At 33.1% G+C, this 15,365-nt stretch overlaps 2 protein-coding genes across 2 annotated transcripts; one reads left to right on the top strand and one right to left on the bottom strand.

The window, feature by feature from the left end:
* Positions 1-1,415: 1,415 nt before the first annotated feature.
* On the top strand, positions 1,416-12,013 carry shn (zinc finger protein schnurri). Its single transcript, XM_089696566.1, has 6 exons — positions 1,416-1,873; positions 3,598-6,851; positions 6,934-7,101; positions 7,336-7,586; positions 8,405-8,604; positions 8,898-12,013. Exons 2-6 carry the CDS (start codon positions 3,618-3,620, stop codon positions 10,556-10,558), a joined length of 5,514 nt encoding a protein of 1,837 aa, XP_089552692.1. The 5' UTR covers positions 1,416-1,873; positions 3,598-3,617; the 3' UTR covers positions 10,559-12,013.
* Positions 12,014-12,818: 805 nt separating this feature from the next.
* On the bottom strand, positions 12,819-15,316 carry Polr2K (DNA-directed RNA polymerases I, II, and III subunit Rpb12). The gene is made up of 3 exons (XM_089696567.1): positions 15,133-15,316; positions 14,690-14,782; positions 12,819-12,958 (listed from the first exon to the last, which is right to left on the bottom strand). The coding sequence occupies exons 1-3, from the start codon at positions 15,191-15,193 to the stop codon at positions 12,936-12,938; spliced, it is 177 nt and encodes a 58-aa protein (XP_089552693.1). The 5' UTR covers positions 15,194-15,316; the 3' UTR covers positions 12,819-12,935.
* Between the last annotated feature and the right edge of the window lie 49 nt (positions 15,317-15,365).

Genomic DNA, 15,365 nt, shown 5'->3' with positions numbered 1-15,365 from the left:
GAATAATTTTATTATTATGTATGTACTTATTAAATCCGCGAATAAAAAAAATTTTTAGTCGTGAATATAGAAATTGGGTCGCATTTTTTTAATCCGCGAATAGTGAAAACACGAATAAAGGAAGCGCGATTAAGGAACTTTTACTGTATTAGTTTCTGTGAATGTTGTGTTTATTTGTAATTGTTGTGCATAATAATTTATAAATCCTATTGGAACAACTGTTGATTAACCTTTTTTTAATAAATAAAAATAGGTAAATAAATAAATATTACTTAATATAACCTACCGTTTTACTTTGCGTAGTCGGGTAAAAGTATAAATATTTAGGTACTACACCACGGTAATCTTTCCTAGTAGATATTGTATATACATAGTTAAAAAAATCCAGTTACATTTTTTTAACAGACTCATCGATAGTGTCACGTCTGTGCTGTTAGTCTATGAAAAATGGCGCGAAACGCAGAACGCGTGGTGATTTTTCGCAAAATGATAACAATATTAGTAAAATGCATGACTTACTCATAATAAGGAAACTTACTGGTGAAAAGTCACTCCTCGGGCTTTGTTTGTATTATGGGAACTGTTAAAACAATATCTAAGCAAACACGAAGGCATTTTGAACAGAGCAATAACACGTGTGGACGCGGCAAGCGGGGGGCACAGTCCGACACAGACTAAAGAGACTTGTGATTCTTACCTCTAGCTCGTGTTAAAGAGAGTGTAGTAGCGATCGCCTCTCTAGTACGTAGTACATTCTATCTCGATGTTACATCGTGATTTTTGTTCTCTGGGTATAGGCACGTATAGGGTACTCGGATACCTAGTTAGTATAGGTTTTAGTAGGTACGTACGTATCTTATGAATGATATTATGTCCTTGTGTCGTTAGGGACAGTAAGGTATACTTACATATTAATTTATTTTCGAAAATTATTATGTAATTTACCTATATGTGTAGTGCGTAAAAATATAAACTTAGTGTGAATTAAAAAACAAATAATAATTATCGTAACTTACGTGTACTTGACACGTAGGCGACAGGCGTACCTAGCTAAGTTCGACATAACCCACGGCTCCTTCCCCGGGGGCTGTGGGTATCTTTGGAAGATTTCCCCACTATAAAAAAAAGGCGTAGCTAAGTTATATGGTTATACTTAGGTGTTATACAGTATACTGTGGTTATACTTAGGTAATTTTAATTATTATACTTCAAGATGGTTTATTGTTATTTAATTTATTTTCAAATAAACAATATTACTGCAACTTTCAATGATTTTCTAAAAACGTAGTGTTAAAGTCCGTGCTTATACACGTATTACGTATACTTTTAATTTACAAAGAGCGACCGATCCGGTTGTTGTGAAGGAATGAGATAGATACAACGCGCCATGAATCACTTCTCACAAGTCACAACGGGCGCAACTCGCAGCCGTAGAGGTGGAGGTGTGCGGGCGGTGAGGGGTACGGATTGTACAGCCGAACGGAACGAAACGAACTAACGACAAAGTACAACTAAAAACAGTTGAACAGTCATCTGCGGCGCGGTAACGTGCGTCGCTCGTTTCTGGAATGTGCGTTCATCCGATATAGTCACAAATATAATTCGCTAACAGAGTGTACTTTACGTAGTAATTGTTTCATTCGAAAAAGAGAGTGGTTTAGCCGATCGTGCTCGGGTTAAACGCGTGTGACAACATAAAAGGTGTGTTTATGTGTGTGTGGTGGCGTGGATCGTCGCGCAATTATTAACGATGATTCACTTGTGCGCGGGTGAAATGCAGCCTATCGGACTTGTTGACATATGTTCAGGAGGCGTAAACAAATGATATCAAATTCATAATATAATGGTGGACTGATTCATAATTCCGCGGCCGGTAAGAATTATATTATCATGTTATTATTGTCTGTTCTCTATATGAGGAGCACCTACATTTACAATAACATTTTGGAAGATTGAACTCGTGTGTTCATACTGTTTCATCTGACAGTCGGTCGATCGATGGGTCAAGGACTTGCTTGTTAACACAATACCAATAGTAAATCCGGTAATCTTATAAATTTTTGCTAACATTGTGATAATATTATAAACATATGAAAATAAACATAGAATGTAAAATAAGAATAGACACCTAATTGTATTTTTTATTGCTCTTTAATACGATGGTTATTTTTTTGTTAATATGCAAGCCAAGTTCCTGCGTGATTGTTACATTTGTAATGAATTTTATGAATAAATCATGCAAGGTAATGGACATTTAACGAGTAAGCAATCAATTAGAATGTAAAATTTGCAGAAATGAAAATTAATTCCTAGTAAACTAAAGTCAATTTTAGATAAAACACATCATTGCCGAACGTTATCAAAGCTTAGATAAGATAGGTTTACGTGTATGGTAGTTAGTGTAGGAGTATTTTGTGAGAGATAGGTAAAGTGCGGCGGCGTGCTGGCGGCGACCAGGGGACAGGCGTCGCCAGGGCCGCCTGGCTTGGCGCCAGGCCGGCGGGTAGCGGTCGCTCGCTGGGATTCCTTTGTTTCTAACAACCCTGCTAATGTTTTGGTTCTTATTATGTTGATTGCTTTTTAAATAATTAATAATTCCAGTTTTACGTTTATAATACCTGATAAATGCAATTCGTATTTATATAAACGGAAGTAGTAAATAATGTATAAATTCAAGATACCATTCTTCACTATATTTACAACTTTGCAATAAAAACGCACCCTAGCAGTAACATAAGTACCTAGATACTCGGTAGGTACACTGATCCCCGGTGAAAAGCCGATTTACATCTGTGTGCGTAGTGCGTACTGCGCTTATTTGCTCGCTCGTTATAAACTAGTGGAGCGGCTTGCTTGTCTCCGGTTCTCAGAAATTGTAACGCCTTCTTGGAACGCAGTAACGCAGCCGTCCACAAATGCCACGAGTGAGCGCAAGCGAGGTCGCTATTCGCACTACTACATGCATTGACTTTATGTCTAGATACACTCACATTTCTGTTTTAAACATTCTCTCATCGCACTTGTTCGCATTACACTTGCATGCCTTATTTGAACCAAACATTGGCGATAGTGTCGATCAATGTACATATTACATGTACTTACTACTTACATACGAAATTATTATTTATATGTTTGAGTCTTAAATTATGAAAATACATACCTAAAGTTAAAGTAAAATTTACGTATAATACAACATTTACAATTATATTTCAAGTTTCTATAAATAAGAAATACGAAATAAGTACCAAATTGGCATTACAAAAACTTGGCTTGCGTAACACGTATTATAAAGACTGGGGATATCCTCGTCCGCTAGCGCGTTTGTACCTACCTACGTCATGATGATGTCACATAGTATACTAATAGACTCAACAGCACGGCACATGCGCCTTGAGTCTGCTCCTCCCCGCAAATACTTTGTTTGATAGTAGTTAGCGATTCATAACATATTCTCGAACTGACGTTTTATGGTTATTGTTATACTAGCTTAACACATAAAATAAAAACAAGATTGCTCCGTTTCATAGAGACGTATTAATTAATCATTACGACTTAGTAGAACATTTCTTTTACGAAAACATTTTTTTTAACTTTCAGGTATACAAGTCGCGGTTAAGATGCCGTTGACCCAGGAGAAACGTCTTGATTCCAATTTTTCAAACAACAATGATCATAGCTATCTCCATAAGAAGTTCAAAAAAATGGCTTCGACCATTTCAGTGCTTCCAGTAAGCTTACCAAAAAGCGATGAAAATGTCCAAAGGGACAATAACATCCAGTCAGCTAGCTGTACTTCAATACCTAATGGAAGTATTGCAGCTGCACACCCAGAAATTGAAAAAATTAAAGATATATACGACAATCAAATTATGAAAGTCGAAAACAATGTACAAACTAATTTTAAATATGAAAATAGTAGGTTAAGTGATGTAAATAATATTCAAGTATCTGGTAAAACCAGTTATTCAGAGGAATTTTTTAAAAAGACTGAGAACTATGAAAATGATTTTAGCAAAGATGCTTGCAGTGGAGTGTCAGGGCGATATATATGCCCGTATTGTAAATTATCATGTGCCAAGCCTTCTGTTCTCCAAAAACATATCAGAGCTCACACAAATGAAAGACCTTATCCTTGTGTACCATGTGGTTTTGCCTTTAAAACAAAATCAAATTTATATAAACACAGAAGATCGAGAACACACGCCTTACGTCTACAGGGCGCCGATATATCCAATTGCCTAAATGATGAGGATTTATCTGGAGATTCTGAAAGTGATACATCCATCCCACCTACATCACTCTCAGACACAGGATCAGATGCTTCAATAATTCGTATTGAAAATACAAGAAATAATGAATTCTCTTCGCCTGAATTGACCAACGATGGTTTAAGTAATTTAATGGGTGTTTCTTCTACGTACAGTGATAATAAATTAAAAACAATTTATAAGCCGAAGTTCAGCGGTGCATTTAATCAAGGAAATGATGAAAAAGATAAGATAAAGAAAACTATTTCATCAAATGCTGACTTTCTTACAGAACATATCTCAAAAATTATATCAGATAATGAAGCCATTGTTGATGTTATTGAAACACCTTTACAAAAAAAATATAATAAGATTAAACAAATAGCAGAAAGTAAGCAATTTCATAGCGAACGAGAAATAAAACAAGAAATAACACCATTAAATTTAACAAAAAATACTTATGAAATGGATAGTCTAGTCAGAAAAAGATCGCACTCTGAAAGTTTTACACATACTGATGAAATCAAGCATCCTCTAAATCCAGAAGGCTCTATTATAAAAGATCTCCTATTAAAAACAAAAGCGAATGGCATAAACTCCTTAATGGGTGAAATAGAAGATAGTATTGGACCTGTGTTTATCTGCCCTCTCTGTCAGATAATGTACCGAAGTGCAGATAATTTGGAGATTCATAGACTTTATTACTGCAAAGGAAATTTATCTAATAACGTTTCTATTCCTCACAAAGACTTAAAAAATACACGGCCAGAAAACGTGTATGTTAGGAGCAACTCCATAAATGTTAGATTGCCTGAAAATCAAAACAACCAAGCTACAAGATGTACCATTTCTACTAAATCGCCGCCTTTAAGGAACAAACCAGAGAATCTTGTTATAATAAAACCGGAAAGTGACATTATAGCGCCATTACCATCTCCCGGTCCGCTTCTTGGAAATACACGTCTTGTCGACTCTAGATTACCCACTGAATTTAATAGATTAAATGAAAGCCTAAGAATGAGAAGTAAAGACTCCAGTCCGAAAAGAAGATTGGATAGTAGGTCGGATACTTATAGCCCACGGCTGATAGAAAATGTATCTCCACGTTCTCTGGATTTATATACACAACCTAAAATAAGATGCATTGATTCTACAACTGCGACATTAAGAGCTATCGATGAAATGCAAATGAGGCACAATTCAACTTCTCTTCAAATGTTTGGTGGAGAAGTTAAAATTGTTGATCATTCCGGAAGCACGACGACCTTACGAATAGAACCTAGTAAGAATCAATTATCACCAATAATGATCCAACAAAATCTTTCTCCATCTAAGTTTGCAAGCGACTCAGAAGCCAGCAGTGTTGTTGTTAGATCGGGTTTACATTCAGGCGGGACTATAGTTCATAATCCACCGACACCTAAGGAAAATATGAGTACTCCCCAAACACCAAGAATTTCAGTATCTACGCCGAGTATGCAAAGTGGTATATTAAATATGCACGACATAAGCCATTTTCAGTTCCCACCGCTCAGCGCAATTACAGCTTATAATCCATTGACATTACCCCCCCTAAGCCCTTCATCCTCGCCTAATGGTGCAACAACTATTTTGCATGGAGGAAAACTTATTCCACACGTGCCCGGAATACCAGGGCCAAATACAACTGGTATCTTTGTAGGAACCCCAAATGCACAGCATAAAGGCAATGATATCTTCAAGGGTACCCTAAAATCTATGGACGGAGTTCAAGACATTACACAAAGCCCTGTTACAAATAAGAATTGCGTTGTAAATTATGATAAAGGATTTAGTTCAAGGAATTCGAAACTTCGATTGTCAATGCCTGATACAGTTAAATATGATCATAAAGATACCATAAACATTGAAATGCAAACTATAAATAGCGTGCCAATAATTACTGTAAAAAATGTTGATGAGCCCATAATTACTTCAAGAAATTTTTCCCCTAATGTAAGAACCACAATTACAAAACAAGATAATCCCCTAAAACGTAGTGCCGATGGAAGTAGAATACCAGTTCTTAAAGAGAATAGTAATTATTTATTGAACAAAAATAAGAGCAAAGAATATAGTAATTCAAACAAAATTGTCGAAAAATATTCAGATAATGAAATTAAACCTTTTAATTTCGAAAATATAATCACAAAGGCCGAAATATACAATAATCAAATCCAAAGCTCATCTGAAGTACAAAGAAATACAAATGCCCAAGATACTTCAGCTGTGTCTTTACACAATGAGAGGTCAGAAACATCTTATTTCCAAAAGAATTTAACTGCCTCATCGGCATCTGAAGATAGAAAACCAAAATTTTTAAGACCATCTACTCTACCATTAAAACCGGGTACATTTACACCCAAAAGGCACCATGGTATAACTCCTAATGCTAACACCATGCCACTAGTTTCACCAGAAACACCGCGTCCTGCTAAAGCATACGGACAGCTTTATTTAAATGGCAATGCATATACTTACTTAGGACTTAAATGTTCAACTAAAGTATTCTATTGCACAATAAATCGGCCACAACCAACCTACGTCCCGAATCAACATTTTCTCTCGATGTATAGTAATTGGCAGGTAATTATTATTGTCTTGCAATTAACGATAGTATTTGTTCAAATTGAGGTAATGATTTATTTCAATGATTGAATGTTTACAGTTATTATCTGAGTTGACGCCAGACCCATTGGGATTGTCAGCATCGTCTGCTATGTCTTTATATGACTCACGTCATCGACCGCAAAACGTGGCTGTCGCTGTGATTAAACAGGATCTCATATTGACTCATTCATCACAATGGAATAAAAATTTGAAGGACAATAAACAGGTATGTTTTGCATATTATGACAGTATGATGATTTGCGTAGTTGTGCAATTACAAGTTATTATGGCTTTATTTATGTAACAAAGCGATACTATTGGTGCCTAAATCAGCGAAAGCTAGTTATATAATTGCAACTATGTTATCGTATTGGTATTGATACTTTGGATATTCGAATCAAGTACAAAAAGTGCTTTATAATTTAAATTGTACATTAAAGATTTTCGTCTTAAATTTCAGGCAATGATGGCAATTGATACAAAAAGAGAAGATAATAAAATAAATTCAATGGATTGTTCTATGACAACAAAAAAAGAACTAACTGGAGGTTTTGAAAGCAATGAAGAATACACGTACGTCCGGGGTCGCGGAAGAGGGCGCTATGTGTGTTCAGAATGTGGAATACGTTGTAAAAAACCGTCGATGTTGAAAAAACATATTCGCACTCATACCGACGTAAGGCCGTATACATGTGTACATTGCGCATTTAGGTAAGATTTTTTTTTTATAATCTGTTAATTATGTTTAAGTATGTCGTTTTTCACTCGATAAATATTTAATGATAGCATGAGCTGTATAATCTTAGTTCCTTCAATTATAATTACAAGGAATAATGTTAATGTGCAAATTTTTTTATAAAACAGATTAAATCAGTATAATCTCATACCATTCTTATATTTATAAAACAACTGGTGAGGTAAAATCGGAATGCTGATATATTATAAACCGATAAGTACTACATTACTGTAAGTTCGAGTTAAGGAGAGACTCCCTAAATTTTATGTGAATTTGCATTAATATTCTGAAACAGTCACACATACAATCAAAATGGAACTTTAGTACCTATATGATTTATTGGGTCTTTTTCTTTCCATGTACAAGACAATTACGTAATTGTAACATTTCACTCGATTCATTTGTATTTTTAAAAATTATGCCTTATTAAAGTGTAATTACATTTTTTTTTAAGATTTACTTTGACTTTATGTCTAAAATAAATGTTAACATTAAGAAAATATAGTTTACTATCCAATCCCAAGATATGTTTTCTCTAGATCAATTATTACTTTATTTATAAACGAAATAAGAGAATTGAGACTTGTGAGATTTAGTTTCGAGCTCGAACGCGATCAAAGAGCGCACGCGATATTAAACTTTATTACGGCTGTGTTAGCGTCTAGCACCGCGTAGCGGTCTAACCGGTCTCTCAGTGCCAGAAATTATGTTAGGAGCCTCCCCTAACCCCTTAACTTCGGATTAATTACTATTCTTAGTATTAAATTATTAAACTTAATATTATAAATTTCAGTTTTAAAACAAAAGGGAATTTAACAAAACATATGAAAAGTAAAGCGCATTATAAGAAATGTTGTGAGTTGGGGATAAATCCCAATGAAGGTAATGACTCTAACCCAGAAGGTGTAGAAATGACACCATGTCCCGAAGAAACCGACGATGAGACTGATTCTGATGGCGACGATGGAAACGAAGGCGAAACGGAATCAAGTGGTATGTCAACTTACATTGAACACTAGAAAATAAATTAACGTAAACAATGTTACAGTATATTCATGTAAAAATTTAATTACAATACACATAATTTAATACATGTATCATTTCATAATAAGAAATTACTTTTCTTTAAAATAATTTTAAAAATTCTTTAAAATAATTTGGATTTTCTATTGTTGAAATGTCTATTAAAAAGTTCTATTTAAAAGTTAACAATTCTTTGCTGTACTTATAAATATCATTTTAAAAGGATCTTTTCGTACAATACTTATATTTAATCTTCATTTCAGATACCGAGTTTTGTAAATCTCGATTACCTGAACATGAGGCTGCGCATTGTCTGTTGTCATTGGGAGGCAATAGACCTGCGACAACAACAACTCCCGGATTAATAACCAGTGCCAGGCCGTCTACTTATCCATATACACCTATTATCTCGGATAGTATGACACTGGACTACAGCACAGAAAAATTACAAGTCTCCAAGAGTTTAACAATCGATACTCGAATGGAGATGGACAATAATGAGCCAATGGATCTTAGTAAAAGTGATTTAAATACGCCTACGAATTTGCCGGAAATTCCGACCGCTAGGGAATCTAGTGTTTTAGCATCTTTAGCTTCTAATACAGCAAAATTACCTCAACACCAAACTCAGTGGGTGAACGGAGAACCTATGCTACATACATACTTAACAGAAATGGCCCTCTTAGATTCGAAAATAAAACAAAGTCAACTAACAAGTAATATAAGTAAAGTTAAAAAAATCGAATTGGAAAAATCTTCAGTTCCCGAACGAGATGAAGTAAAGGAACAAAAGAACAAGATAGAGCCCATTTCTAGTAAAAGTACTACATTGGTTCTTCATATAAACAGAAATGAATCCATCTCAACTTCTGTAGCTAAAGAAGAAAATATAACCCCGAGTAGTGAATGTCAAGTGACTATAAATGGTTCCATTGAAACCAAAAGAGCTCGTACACCTAGCAATTCTAACCCGGAAAATGCCAAACAAGTTGTTTCTGAATATTTAAAACATGCTAGGATAAGTCTCATGAAAACACTGGATGAATCAGGTATTCATGAGACCTCAAGTGATGACAGCAATGGTAGTAAAGTATGTATTGAAGAGAAAACAAAAATAGAAGATAATATGTCGGAAGGTGAAGTTGCAAAATTACCCCTAGACGATTCCATAGCTCCAAAAATTGTAATTGGCGGAGTAGCGTTTAAAGTAAATAAAGATAAAGATTATGATTCTACGATTCCCTATTCCCCTGGAAAATTAATGGATGATGGTCGTAGAGTGTGTGATTTTTGTAATAAAACATTCACAAAACCATCGCAACTAAAGTTGCATCTAAATATCCATTATATGGAACGACCTTTTAGGTGTAGCGTATGCGCTGTAAGTTTCCGCACAAAGGGTCATTTACAGAAACATGAACGTTCCGGTTCGCATCACAATAAAGTTTCGATGACATCAACATTCGGAGCTGCGACATCTTTTAATCCTAGGCCTTTCCGATGCTCTGATTGCAACATAGCTTTTAGAATTCACGGACATCTGGCAAAACATTTGCGTAGCAAAATGCACGTAATGCGTTTGGAATGTTTATTTAAATTACCATTTGGAACTTTTACGGAGATAGAACGCGCGGGTCTTAGCCTGACTGATATTGACACGACAGATTGTGCAAGTTCATTGGCTAGTTTACAAACTCTAGCTCGTAAACTTCACGAAAAAGATCCAACGCGTTTAGAATACCGGGAACCGAGCGCTTCTGGGGTACCCATACCTCCTGCAGGCAGGGAGTCTTCTGAAGAAGAGGAAGTTGCAGTAGCTTCAGAAAAGTCATGTGAAAATGAGAATGATAGTGAGATGAAAACTATTGAAAATAGTGATTGTCAGGAAACTGAACGAAATACTTTTAGTGCCACAGATAATTAGTGCCAAAATGTTTCTAAGTAGAATATTTTATGTGCAATTTTGTTTTTATGGTTATTTTAAGGTGTAATTATTATTCCTTGCTTAAGACTCAGAGATGTGTGAAAAACAAAATGAAGCGCTTTAATTATAATATACAATCCTGTATTTTATTTCAGCAAAGTGAAGGGACTTGTAAATAACTCATATTGATTATAAATATAAAATTGTTATACTTGCTTCCAGCATAAGCTTATATATTATATATGTATCTGTTATAAATAGCTGATAAGATAAGGATTAAGTAAGGAGTGAATTTGTTAATGTTTTTCGTTTTATGATAGGAGCATCCTGTAGCTTCGTCTTTTAAATGTTATCTATATAGATTTTGTGGTCCATATTCTTAAGTCAAGAAAGCTTGAAATATCAATGAGACATATTACAAATTTTAAAAACTTGTAGTAAACTTGATAAGACCGTTATTGAAACACTTTTGTATGTATTTTTATAAAATATATACTATGATGTATTTACAATGATAAATATCTACTTCCAAATCCTTTATATCTTTAAATGTAAAAATTGGCATATCAACATCCATAAACGAAATGTAGTCAAAACCTTGTAAAACTTATAAAGTCTTCCATATCGAAAATAGATTTTGTGCTAGATATTTGATTTATTACTAGTTACTCTTCATCATTTGGGTGAATATTTGACTTGCGTGTTTATAAGTCGATCTGTACAGGTGTTTATTAATTATTTAGATATTTTATAGAGTAAGCAAGAGAAGAAGCTAATTATATCTTAGGGATATTTGTATTCATTTTTATATTCCTATAAAATTACTATAATTATTCGTAGCCATCAATATAATCATGGAGAAAATTTGTTTATCAAAAGCTGATTGACATTGTTTAATGTTTTTGCGAAACTTTGCCAATGTGCTGAACTTTGTCAATGAATTTGTTGGTTCAAATTTGTTGGTAAACAGATGTTAACCATGAAAACGAGGGTGAAGATTTAAAACTCTTTTTTCAAAAACTGTCTATAACTTTTATGTTTATTCAGCCAAAAGTTGTTAATGCCTTGTTTCTTTTAAAGCCCGAGAAAATTAAGCCGACCGAGCCGAATTGACCATTAGCGGGAATAATTCGTGTAGTTTTGAAAATCGCTACAGTTATTCCTTGACATGTCCAGATGATCATAGCAAGCAAAAATCTAAAAAGGGTCCTTCTAACCCCCCTACACCGCCAGCTCGCCCCCCAACCTCGAGGACTTTGATATGATCATCTGGACACGTCAAGGAATAACTGTAGCGATTTTCAAAACTACACGATTTGTTTCCGCTAATTTTACTAATTTCCTCGGTCTATTAGATAATGTAAAATTATTTGTTTTAGTTATGCATAGTTGGATTTTGACTTTTTTCTCGGAAGTTATGTCAAAATGCAATCATGCTAAGGATAAAAACTATTACTTAAAATAAAATAAAACAAAGGAATGATTTCAGTAATTTTCCGATTGAATTTGTAAATTAGCTTCTGTATCGCCCCAAAATAACTTGTAAGTTGATTGTTTACTTGTTATAAAATGGGGCAAAAATACATGACCCTAAACCCAGTAAATGGGCAATACATAGCTTCTTTATTATATTTATAATCAGAAACAAAAATCTATCAATGTATTTGTATCCAATGTATACCGATACACAATGTGAATATTTTACTCATGCCCTCTATCAGTACATCATTTAGTCGTCTTGATATAGAATGTAAATAAAAATTTATAATATTGACATGGCATCTAAAAATTTAAGTTATAAATTGTCTTCCTGACAAAAAAATATTATATAATAAAGGGCCTATTTTGATAAACATCCAATTTGATAAAATATATTTTGTAATATCAAAGAATAATCAAAATAGTTATGAGTGTGTTAAGATTCTTATTTCTTAACTTGTATTTTATTCAATGTGATAACTTTTACGTAATAATAAGTCAAGGTGACAAATATGCTTTTTAAAATAAAGTTAAGGAATTTATTAATAAAAATTAAAATGTTGTGTGAAAATATTCCTAATTAGAAGGTGTAAATGCTTTATATCGAGTAAATTGTGTTCAATCTATGTAGTTACAACAGTACCACTTTCAAATATGTACTACCAACATGGGGTAACTATATTATATTATCCAATTGTTATGAAGACTTTAAACTTATAATTTTTAATAATAAAAAAAGAAAATTGTGAACTTTAGGTGAATGTATTGAATTAATACAAACTTGTCAAATATTTACCCATTTATTGTTTATTATACATTTAATGAATGGATATTTTATTAAGGTAAGATTAAAGTAAATGTAAAATTATATTTAACCTCTACTTATTTATTGTCCTCTTCATCGCGCATCAAACACAACCACTGAAATACTGTTCAGGAAATTATTTTGTCACAATTTATGAAAGCAACCTAAGGAAAAAAAATAAAAGGAAATGGATAAAAACAACTAAATTAAATAATATATGAAGAAAAATAAGAATTAAGAATGTTTTATCATTAATTAATACAATCAAAGATGACATTTGAATTTTTCCTCATAACAAAATCTACTAAGATATACAATATACATACTTACTTAAAAGATAAAAGAAGAATCACCTGTGCGTATCGTAATGGGAGAATGGCCTAAGACTTTGTTCACATGTAAGTGATTTTCTATCTATATTTCTGGGACATAAGCTTTTTTTATATAATCACATAGGTAATATAAATGTTTTGTAAATCTACAGATGATATATCTCAGATTTTATATATTCTTGTTTATTTGTTGTATAATCTTTCGATTTTTTATCCGAAAATTTCTCCACCAAAAATTTGCCTCTGTAGGAATTATTGTTATTGCAAAGGTCTAATTTGACCGGGCTATGATACAAAGACTGAAAATATTTTATTCCATAATTTACTCTTATTATGGGCTGAATATTAACAGTTGAATTGCCTTGATAATATGTTTTTCTTTATTTAATAAAAAAAAATAGTAATTCATGCCTGATATTCCATTTCGGATAAAAAATCGAAAGATGAGGATATACAACAAATAAACAAGAATATATAAAATCCGAGATATATCATCTGTAGATTTACTAAAAAGTAAAAATGAAGACATGACATTTTTTTGATTTTTATTTTTATTAATTTTCACTTTGATATCCGGCATCAAAATTTAAAAATAAATAATTTGGAAAATCCAAAAGTGCACGCCTCATAATTTTTTTTAATAAATATTTATTAATTATTATTTTTGTTTATTTAATAACAATTAAACCACATCGAATCAGACCCTGAAAAATGAAAGGGTTCTATTCCTGAGCATACTCAAGCGTAAGAGAAAAAAAAAGACTCGATTAGTAAAGTATTTCGGTCGCTATCGTGTTAACAAGAAAAAGGATCCGCACATACAGACACACGGACGTCCAAGACAGAACTTTTTTAAACTGTTTTTTAACTAGTTTAAATAACAAAAATGACATCAAAAATATCATGAACGTTAAAAATAGTGTTTTTTCTTAATATGTGTGTGTATGTATTATCTTACAAGTGCAATGTATGATACATAAAGACATTTTAAGTTTGAAAAATCAGATGTTTTGCGCGAAGTGACAGTAGTACCCACCTCAACGCTTCGCTTATGAGGCGTGCAATTAGGATATCTTATGATCCGACGGATAAATTTAAAATTAAAAAAATATCACCTTTAGATTTTTTAAAGACGAAAATATGACTTTTCTTTTTTCCACTAAAAATTAATTTTTCTGGTAGATACACGTCCCAGAATATTCCAAGCCGAAATGAAAAAACTAACTGATATCACCTTTTCAGAATCCAATAATAAACTAAATTTGAAAGTTTCAGATTTATAAAGCAATTGGGAACACGGTGAGAGCTTCCCAAAATTTTATTTTTTATTTAAAAAAAAAATAAAATAAAATTTACTTTATTATCACCTGTAGGTAAATCAACGACAAATAATTTCCAATTTGGTAAACATGTAAAACTTAATTTCACTTAGAGATATCCCAATCTGAAATTACATTTTGTCTGCTGTCTGCCAAATTCAGGGTCATATGGTTAAAGTTGTTTTAAAAAGGATACATCTTTTTGTTCTTTTCTTATACATAATTCGGTAACCACATTCTCGACATCTGATTGGATCTCTTGGTTTAATTTCGTTTTCTCTGTGGCATTCTGCAATAACATAGATAAATTAATTTTACTTGACAAAAGTATGTAGTTCTAACATTATTAATCCATACTAATACTAATATACTAATATTAAATATTATAAATGCGAAAGTAACTCTGTCTGTCTGTCTGTTACTCAATCACGCCTAAACGACTGAACCAATTTTCATGAAATTTGGTATGGAGATATTTTGATACCCGAGAAAGGACATAGGCTACTTTTTATCCCGGGAAAATGACGCAATCCCGGAAATCCCACGGGAACGAGAACTATGTGGGTTTTTCTCTGACTGCGCGGGCGAAGCCGCGGGCGGAAACCTAGTTCATTATAAATTATTAATAGTAAAATTTACCTCCACACACGTATATCATGGGGGCCTTAGTTGCAGACGTTTCCTTATTGGTATCCGCCATTATAAATAGTTGATAAATTTAATAAAACGTGAAAGTTAATGTGCGAAACACATATATAACAGAAAGCACTTAGCACACACAATAAAACTATAACCGCTAAATAACCATATTTGACAGCTGTCATCACAGAGTAAAATAGTATATTGGTTGTCAATGGAACACACAGCGGTAT

This window comes from Colias philodice, chromosome 6 (genome assembly GCF_061535455.1).
Source record: "Colias philodice isolate Cphi_HAF_F1 chromosome 6, ilColPhil1 Martin Lab GWU primary, whole genome shotgun sequence".
Classification (NCBI taxonomy): Eukaryota; Metazoa; Arthropoda; class Insecta; order Lepidoptera; family Pieridae; genus Colias; species Colias philodice.
Note: the sequence above shows the minus strand (reverse complement) of the source record. Positions and strands in the feature narration are given on the sequence as shown.